The 10,433-nt window shown below is 39.4% G+C and overlaps 1 protein-coding gene across 1 annotated transcript; it reads right to left on the minus strand.

Annotated features, from left to right (window-relative positions):
• Window positions 1-538: 538 nt before the first annotated feature.
• LOC110912387 (receptor-like protein kinase FERONIA) lies at window positions 539-9,747 on the minus strand. Its single transcript, XM_035984443.1, has 2 exons — window positions 8,118-9,747; window positions 539-1,324 (listed from the first exon to the last, which is right to left on the minus strand). Exons 1-2 carry the CDS (start codon window positions 9,745-9,747, stop codon window positions 579-581), a joined length of 2,376 nt encoding a protein of 791 aa, XP_035840336.1. The 3' UTR covers window positions 539-578.
• Window positions 9,748-10,433: the final 686 nt, after the last annotated feature.

Here is a 10,433-nt window from a genome sequence, read left to right on the forward strand (position 1 = left end):
ACCAGAAAGTGACACGTGTCCAAAAAGAATTTTTATTTATTAGCATAGAGTGATTAGAAAGTTGAAAACAACCATTAAGCGAACAACTTGTGGTATATATACGATTTCTTTACTGACCTCCACGGACTATGCAAAGCATCATATTAGTAATTTACTTATTATTTGAAAGAGTTTAATATTATGTGTTCTTTCTATATCGTCTCATTCATTTTTTGAAGTTTCAACTATAAAAGACGTTGAATAACTAGTTTGTAGTTACCACAAAAATGGTAAGATATAATATTTAGACATCGATCTATTTACATTTTGTGAAATGGTAATAAACAATTTATTGAGTGTTTGACAAGTTTAGTTATTAGTATTACATAATTTGAAGTTTCTAGCATAAAAGACATTGGATAACTAGTTAGATAACTAGATAGTAGTTACAACAAAAATGGTAAGCTATAATATCTAGACATCTATTTTATTTTGTGAAATCGTAATAAACAATTTATTGAGTATTTGACAAGTTTAGTTATTACATAAGTAAGAAATAATACGGTATTTATGTGAAAATAAATAGTTCACTTTACAGTTTACACATGATCACCATCAGTTTCCTCAGCAGCTTCTTGTAGTTCCAATGCAAACTCTAGTCCCCAAACCACCTCTTCTATTGCAGGTCGCTCACTCCCTACCTCATGCAAGCAACTACTCGCCACCTCTCCGACCTTCCTCAAACACCGAGGAGCAATCTCACCACTTAGTTCTGGATCAATGATTTTTTCCAAGGTTCCCTTTCGATGGCAACTCTTACCCCATTCTGCCAAATTCACTTGCTCGTCTCTCACTCGTTGAACGATAGCAGGTCTTGCACATAACACCTCAAAAAGAACCACTCCAAATGAGTACACATCAGACTTCTCCGTCAGTTGTTTGGTCCGGCAATATTCAGGATCGATGTACCCAAAACTTCCCTTCACCAGCGTGCTAACATATGTTTTTGACGGATCTTTTGAACCTAGCTTTGACAAACCGAAATCAGACACCTTAGCAACCCAATTCTCATCCAGTAAGATATTTGTGGACTTGACATCCCGATGAATAATCGCACGCTTTTCCATAGAGTGGAGATAATTCAAGCCTTTGGCAGCGCCAATGCAAATATCAAGACGTCTTTTCCATGGCAGAGGTGGATTGCTCGTCTTGTAGAGATGTTCTCGTAGAGTCCCGTGGGCCATGTAATCATAGACAAGTAACATCTCTCCATCCTCTACACAATATCCAATCATGGACACTAGATGGACATGACTTATTTTAGACAATAATGATATTTCTGTTGGTTCAGTTCTGTTTGTTCATGAAGGAAAACAATATAAATCATACCTGTCACAGCAGATAGTGCAGAGGAGAATCCTGTGAGGGAGTTTGACATGCCTGTCATCTTGATCTGGTTCCTCCTTAGGGTGCTAACTGATGATGGGGACTTAGAAACCGAAAAGGGTATCGGTTATGGAGAGGAGGTTTCGTGATGATGTTATGGCTAATGGGGTGTGTGAATTGTGTAACTGAGTAACCCTTAAACCTCCACATAACTCTCCTTATATAAGCACCCAGGAGGAAACCTAATTAGTTACTAAGGGTAATATGGTCCATCAACAATTACCAACTAATTAAATAATAGGTTCTAATATATTTTGATCTCTATAATGTAAATGATTAAGATGGCTATAGATTAAATATTAAACATAATATATTTAATCTTACATTCTCCCACTTAGCCGAGTAATCATTTACTATGAGTATTAGCTAAGCCTGATCAGGAGTTAACACTCATTTTAGCCTTAAACAAGTACTATAGCAGAAAAATACAGCCGTTGAATCATTATGCGACTCAGGACCCCCATTAATCATACTATAGCCTTAATTTAAAACCTAATCGTCATGATCAAAATACGCGTAAGCCCTTTGTTTGACTTGTAACTTTTATTTTGTCTATATGCCATTATACCGGTTGAACATATTCTAATAGACATACAAAATCAAACTTGAGGAAATTTCATTAAACATAAAACATAAGCTAGTACAATATGCTCAAATAAGGTCTTTACATAATCCCATATTCCGAACATGTTCTTCATAAACCTTAGGAGGGAGACCTTTAGTCATCGGATCCGCAAGCATATCCTTAGTACTAATATACTCGATACAAAGATTATTTTCCTCAACACGTTCACGTACAAATAGATATTTCGTATCGAGATATAAACCAGCTCCAGTCGAACTGTTACTGTTCGAGAAACTAACGGCAGCTGAATTATCACAGTAAAGCTTCAATGGTCTAGAAATGGAATTAACGATTTTGAGTCCAGTGACCAGGTTTCTAATCAACATTCCATGACAGGTTGCGTTATAGACAGCAATGTATTCTGCCATCATTGTGGAAGTTGTAGTCAACTGTTGTTTATGACTCTTCCAAGAGATAGGGCCGCCTGCTAACATAAAGATATAGCCCGAAGTGGATTTCTTGTCATCTTTGCATTTGGCAAAGTCAGAATCAGAATAACCCACCACTTCCAAATGATCACTTCTTCTATAAGTCAGCTTATAGTCTTTCGTCCCTTGCAGATATCGAAGTACCTTCTTAGCTGCTTTCCAGTGATCTAAGCCAGGATTAGTCTGATAACGGCCTAGCATTCCAGCAATATAAGCGATATCTGGACGAGTACAGACTTGAGCATACATCAAGCTCCCGACTACTGATGCATAAGGTATCTGGCTCATTTGCTCCTTCTCAACCTCTGTTGTCGGACACTGAAACGAACCGAAAACATCTCCCTTAACTACTGGAGCGACGGAGGGTTTGCACTGTTGCATGTTATACCGTGTAAGGACACGATCTATGTAGGCCCTTTGGGACAATCCTAAGATCCCTTTGTTTCTATCTCGGTGAATTTCGATGCCGATGACGTAAGACGCATCTCCGAGATCCTTCATGTCGAAGTTATGCGAGAGTAACCGCTTCGAGTCATGCAACATGTCTAAACTATTACTTGCCAATAGAATGTCGTCAACGTAAAGGACAAGTATAGTAAAGTTGCTCCCACTCATCTTGAGGTAGGTGCATTGATCCACTTGATTCTTCATAAAACCTTGCTTCTTCATGACTTCATCAAACTTGAGGTACCACTGACGTGATGCTTGTTTTAACCCGTAAATGGATTTCTTCAGCTTACAGACTAGATGCTCCTGACCTTCAGGCTCAAAGCCTTCAGGTTGCTTCATGTAAACATCTTCGTCCAAGTCTCCGTTAAGGAAAGCGGTTTTAACGTCCATCTGATGCAGCTCTAAATCGAAATGAGCTACTAGGGCCATGACGATCCTTAATGAATCTTTACGAGAGACAGGTGAAAACGTCTCTTGATAATCAATTCCCTCTTTCTGAGTGTAGCCCTTTGCAACCAATCTTGCTTTGTAGCGTTCAACGTTTCCATTCGGATCCAGTTTTGTTTTGAACACCCATTTGCATCCTACGGGTTTGACTCCGTTGGGTAATTCTACCAAATCCCAAACGTCATTTTTCTTCATGGAATCAAGCTCATCAATCATTGCTTTATTCCATTCAGAAGACTGATCACTGCTAATGGCTTCATTGTAAGAGATAGGATCATTGAGCTTTCCGGGATCCATTTCAGTCAGGTAGGTAACATAATCATCCCAATTAGGAGGCCTTCTTTGCCTGGATGACCTCCTGAGTGGATTATCGGGTTCAGCGTTGTCTTGGTTTTGAGTGTTTGATGTGCCTTCGTCATGAGGTATAATGGGTTCTGATTGTAGAGGTAAATTTGCAGTTGGTGCAGTAGCTTCAGGAACAATAGTTGCATTGGGTACAAGAGGAGTAATCGGAGTAATGGTAAGCGACGAGTCTCTCCCCCCCGCGTCTTGTACTTCTTGCAATTCTTCGTAAGGGTTGGTACTGCTCCCACTGACCTTGAAATCCTCCAGGAACGCGGCACGCTTGGTTTCAACAATACGGGTGACATGGGAAGGACAATAGAAACGATAACCCTTAGAGTTCTCAGGATACCCGATAAAGAAACAGGTAACTGTCTTAGGGTCAAGTTTCCTTAGGAAAGGATTGTAAAGTTTTGCTTCAGCAATGCAGCCCCATACTTTCATATATTTAAGACTCGGTTTCCTTCCTGTCCAAAGTTCATAAGGAGTTTTAGGGACAGACTTAGAAGGAACTCTATTGAGTATATGAACAGCTGCTTTTAACGCTTCAGTCCAGAGAAATAATGGTAAGTTAGTGTTGGCTAACATACTGCGCACCATGTTCATAAGGGTACGGTTTCTTCTTTCAGCGACACCGTTCTGCTGAGGTGTACCAGGCATGGTGTATTGGTTCACAATCCCCTGGCCCTTACAAAACTCATAAAATGGACCAGGAGCTTGACCCACATCAGTATGTCTTCCATAATACTCACCGCCTCTATCTGATCTCACAACTTTAATCTGACGATCTAATTGCTTTTCAACTTCAGCCTTATAATCTTTAAAAGTTGTTAGAGATTCAGATTTCTCCTTAATAAGATACAAGTACATGTAACGAGAATAATCATCAATAAAAGTGATAAATGAAGTATGTCCTGTTATGCCAGCGATTTGGTAGGGGCCACTAATGTCAGTGTGAATGAGTTCTAATAAATTAGAACTCCTAGTGGCACCTTTCTTATTCGCTAATGTCATTTTACCTTTAAGACATTTGACACATGTTCCAAAGTCAGAGAAATCGAGAGGAGGTAAGACTTCATCCTTCACAAGACGATTTAATCGTTCTTTTGAAATGTGGCCTAAATGCTGATGCCACAACATGGATGAAGTCTCTAAGTCTCGTTTCTCTTCCATCTTTGTGAGTGATTCATTAATGTTATATGACAACAAAGATTTGGAAAAACCATCATCTAGTTCTAATCTATAGAGACCTCGATCCAGAACACCAGTACCATAAAGAACAGAATCATAATGGATAGAGAGTTTGCGATGACCATGGGAAACAATAAAACCGTCCATGTCTAACTTTGGTCCTGATACAAGGTTCCGAGTTACCTCAGGAACATATAAGGTATCATAAAGTTTAATACATAAACCAGTTTTCATAACTAATTGTAATGTTCCAATGGCCTTCACTTCTAATTCTCGATCATCCCCAACCTTAAGCGTTCTTTGGTTTCTTTCCAGCTTCCGGATTGAAAGGAATCCCTGAGTAGAATTGGTAACATGAACCATAGAACCAGAATCAAACCACCAAGAATTAGCAGGAACACTTAAATTATAGGACTCAAGTATCATAAAATAATCGTTACCTTTCTTAGCCAGCCACTCCTTAAAGTCAGGGCATTCCTTCTGCATATGTCCTGTCTTTTTACAGAACTTGCAGCGGATACTGCCTAAGGAGTTCTTAGAGCTGGAAGGTGCACTTGTATTAGAATTAGGATTAGACTTATGGACTTTAGAAGCATCCTTCCTCTGATAATTGTGCTTCCTTTTCTTAGGATTGGAGGTAGTGAAATTGGCAACATCAGTATGGCGATCCATCCTCATACGCTCCTCCTCCTGTACGCACATAGCGACCAGCTCACTCATCGTCCATTTTTCCTTCTAAGTGTTGTAGTTGATCTTGAATGCTTCAAAAGAAGAAGGAAGCGAAGTAATGATGAAATGAACAAGGAAACCATCACTGATTTCCATTTCCAGCCCTTTCAGCTTATTGGCCATGTCATTCATCATCATGATGTGCTCGCGAATGCCGCTCCTCCCATCATACTTAGTTGTCACTAGCTTGAGAATAAGAGTACTAGCGTGCGCCTTAGACGTCCCTTTGAACTGAGCCTCCACATGTTCCAAGTAGGTTTTAGCATCTTCAGAATCAGGAATAACTCCCCTGATTGCATTGCTTATGGATTGCTTCATAAACATGAGAGACATGCGGTTACACCTAGTCCACTTTTCATGAGTTAACTGCTCAGCAGCAGTACTTTGAGTGGTAAGGTCCGCTGGCTTTTTCTCTCTTAGAGCATAATCGAAATCAAGCAATCCGAGAGTAAGCATGAGAGCATCCTTCCATGCAGCAAAGTTATCACCAGTCAAAGGTGGAATCCCGCAGTTGGGTGCTGATAGTGGAAATAAGATGAGCAAGTTATGATACTAAGGAAGAAAAACTAATGTGATCTATGGGCACGTGAAACTAAGGCAGGCAAAATAATGACCATTTTACATAATGAAGCTGTGATAATGTCTATTACTAACATCAAAATAATAGACTTAACTAAAAAATTCTACTTAAACGAAAACAAAACAGCTTTGGCCAGGAGTGTAATCATTTAACCATATGTGCAAAGTGGTTGTAACAAATCAGCTTTGGCCAGAAATTGAAACAATCACTTTAGTTATGCACTTGCTAAGTATGCCATCTATGAAAGAATTAAATCAGCTTTGGCCAGATATTAAAACATTCATGCTTATGATGCACACGTAGCATAGCTTTGCTAATACTTGAATGATAAGTAGATGTATCAAGTCAGCTTTGGCCAGAAATGATATATCAAAAGCTCATTCAAGTTAAGCTATTTCTGGTTTTGTAAAACATTACATTATCTGATTCTGATTAATTAACTAAGTAAATTACAAAACCATTTATTTAATAGCAAACTACCCGTTAGCGCAGATCGAACTAATGACGTTATGGTTGCGAGTCGCAACTACGGTCTCGACTAATGACGTTATGGTTGCGAGTCGCAACTACGGTCTCGACTAATCACGTTATGGTTGCGAGTCGCAACTACGGTCTCGACTAATCACGTTATGGTTGCGAGTCACAACTACGGTCTCGACTAATCACGTTATGGTTGCGAGTCGCAACTACGGTCTCGACTAATCACGTTATGGTTGCGAGTAGCAACCTAATGGTTGCGAGTAGCAACCTCATGGTTGCGAGTAGCAACCTCATGGTCTCGAGTGATGACGTAATGGTTGCGAGTAGCAACCTCATGGTTGCGAGTGATGACGTAATGGTTGCGAGTAGCAACCTCATGGTTGCGAGTGATGACGTAATGGTTGCGAGTAGCAACCTCATGGTTGCGAGTAGCAACCTCGTGGTCTCGAGTAGCAACCTCGCTAACAGCTGTTAATTGTGATATCATAACCGAAAATTCGAAATCTAAGGGATTATGGGATATTATTTCCTGTTTTAAAGTGATCTAATTTTATCAACATATTTCGAAAAATAATAACTGTTTATCTAATAACAGTTTCGAATAAAATTAAAAGATAAAATTAGATCAAACATGGAAAAAACACCCATTAATCTTGAATCATTCCAAAACATAATAGAAATCTTCGAATTTTCTCATGAACATGATGAACCCTAATCATAAAAAATAAACTTCTGGAACCCGAAACCTGAATTTTAATAATTTTACTAAACAGATTTCGGCTAAAATTATAATCCAGTTAATTCGGTGAACAAACAATTTATCTTTTTCATCGAAAATCATGATTTCGAGTCGATACTTATGACTCGAAATCGGCTGTTAAGGTTTTAAAGGTTTCAAAATTCCGTTTTCCAAGTTTCAATCCCAGAATTATGGATACGAAAACAGAACTGACTAATCAACATATGCTCTGATACCACATGTTGGTTCAGTTCTGTTTGTTCATGAAGGAAAACAATATAAATCATACCTGTCACAGCAGATAGTGCAGAGGAGAATCCTGTGAGGGAGTTTGACATGCCTGTCATCTTGATCTGGTTCCTCCTTAGGGTGCTAACTGATGATGGGGACTTAGAAACCGAAAAGGGTATCGGTTATGGAGAGGAGGTTTCGTGATGATGTTATGGCTAATGGGGTGTGTGAATTGTGTAACTGAGTAACCCTTAAACCTCCACATAACTCTCCTTATATAAGCACCCAGGAGGAAACCTAATTAGTTACTAAGGGTAATATGGTCCATCAACAATTACCAACTAATTAAATAATAGGTTCTAATATATTTTGATCTCTATAATGTAAATGATTAAGATGGCTATAGATTAAATATTAAACATAATATATTTAATCTTACAATTTCTGTTAAGAATTCATGAGGACCCTGGCTAGATGAAGGGTTGAGGCGTTTGATTGCTACGATTGTTGTAGCGTTGTCCATGTACCCTTTGTACACCTTACCGAAACCTCCACTACCAATGCTACAATTGTCATTGAATTCATCTGTAGCCATTTTGATTTCTTGTAGTGTAAAACGACGGCAGCGAAGTATTGTAACACTAGAAGTTTGACCCCATGATGACTTATTGGTTGTGGTGCTATGGTGTTTTACTCGCCTTTGACGTCGAAATACTATAAGAATTAAAATAGACAGTAGCAAGACTAAACATCCTCCAACAACTCCAAAAATTGCGGAAAATGGTGGATTCTTCTTCTCCCCTTTTGTGGCCGACAAAACGCTTGGCTGTAGGTGATCAGGACTAAGTTCCGGGTTTGGGCTTGAAAGATTACCGTTTACACTCAGCTTGAATGCTTCCAAACCATTCAAATAAGCATCATGACATAGGTCAGAGTTGGGGTCAGGATGCATTGCAAGCCACAAATCTTGCTTGCTTCGGTGGCCACCATTACTGTTGACAAATACAATGTAATCCTTGAATACAGGATACCCGCTACCATGAGTCCAGTGGATTACATCAGCCTCCTGCTCAACTGTTTGATTGTTGATAAAAATTCTAAAAAGCACATCACCTTCCTTTGTGTATTCTTGTATGATGTTGCATAAATGGAGTCGGAGCATGTAATAAAACCCAGAATCAACAGGAAATCTCCAAGTCAGATTGTACTTGTCAGACTGATTGCCCATACTCCTCTGGCTTTGATAAACTAACTCAGGTGCCGTATAATTGGGTGTCTCCATTGTATACATGATTGGACTAGGATAAGTAGGAGTTAGCCCAAATGCAGCTCCATATATATACTTATTATCTTGATCCCATGACCGGTACATACCAGTATCGTTGTTACCAGTTATCTGTCCCCCTCCCATGTTAAGCCTGTAAACATTCTCAAGCGCCGTATCCATATTAATAACGGGTCCTGTATACTCATTAACGTATTTCGGCGTCTTGGCATTAAAATACAAATGTTCAGGCATTGAAACAATTTCAATACCATTGATGAAGGCGTATGCGTTGGGTGAGGGTGTAAAAGTAACATTTAAGATTTGTGTATCTTTTACATAGATGAGGAATTCTTTGACAACATGAGACTTTGCCATAAAGGAGGCAACCAGGAAAGCGCTGAAGTTGGTTAAAAGAGAGTATCCGTTGGATGATACGGAGAAGAAAGATTGTTCGGTGTGGAGACCGGAATAAGTGGCAGGATAGAAATGTAAACGGAGATATTTGGGGCCTTGGGAGGAGACAGGAAAAGTGTAGGTAAATGAACAAGTGTTAAAAATTCGAGCAGTGGAATAAGGGATTTGGGGGACAGAAGGATCAAGGTTGTCGGGGTGGGATGAGAAGGAGGTGGTGGTGATGTTGGAAGGCATGAATTTGGAATGTTGGTCACCGTCCCAATATCTCTGGTCAGAATTTGAATATGTAGCTGCGGATGAACCGCAGCTGAGGAAGAAGTGATCAGTGGGTGTGTCTGCTTGTGAGCTGGTGGTAGAGAAGAGGAGCACAAAAAAGAATGGTAAACAGAAGGCTAACATGTTTGTTGAATAGTTTGATTGTTGGGAAAATTACGAACATAGCCGCTTGACCAAGCTTTTTACGAAAATAGCCATTTGACCAGGCTTTATGCACCTTCCCATCCAAGTGAACCCCCATTGTTATGCACCTTCAATCCAGCCACAACCAAGCGGACACGTGTCCCTGTTACCTGACCAGGTTTTATGCCGCCACACATGTCAGCCGAGCCGCTACAAGTACAAGCCGAGCCGCTTCGCCCCGTGCCCCACAAGTACAAGCCATGCCGCTACAAGTACAAGCCGAGCCGCTTCAGTAGTATTTTTTAAAAAATATCAAAATACATCAAAAAAATATCAAAAAACATCAAAAAAATATCAAAATACTCTTTTCTCCATATATTTTATGAAGGCCGTCTATAAATGAAAGAATTATATTAGTTTGGTTAATAAGGTTAGATTAAACTAACCTAATTAGTTAAATCATATATGGAATTAATAATAACTAAGTTAGATACTTAACTAGGTTATTATGTAATAAAGGAATCAATCAACTGAGTTAAAGAACTCTGTTAGTGCAGTTAGTCAAGTGCCATAGGTAAAAATTATGATCTGACCGGTTTAAAAAGGGGGGATCTCTTGTATGATCCGCCCCTTACACGAATCAAACCCGCGACCTCAGTCTCACAAACACAAACACTAACCAGATG

Source organism: Helianthus annuus, chromosome 15, assembly GCF_002127325.2.
Source record: "Helianthus annuus cultivar XRQ/B chromosome 15, HanXRQr2.0-SUNRISE, whole genome shotgun sequence".
Lineage (NCBI taxonomy): Eukaryota > Viridiplantae > Streptophyta > Magnoliopsida > Asterales > Asteraceae > Helianthus > Helianthus annuus.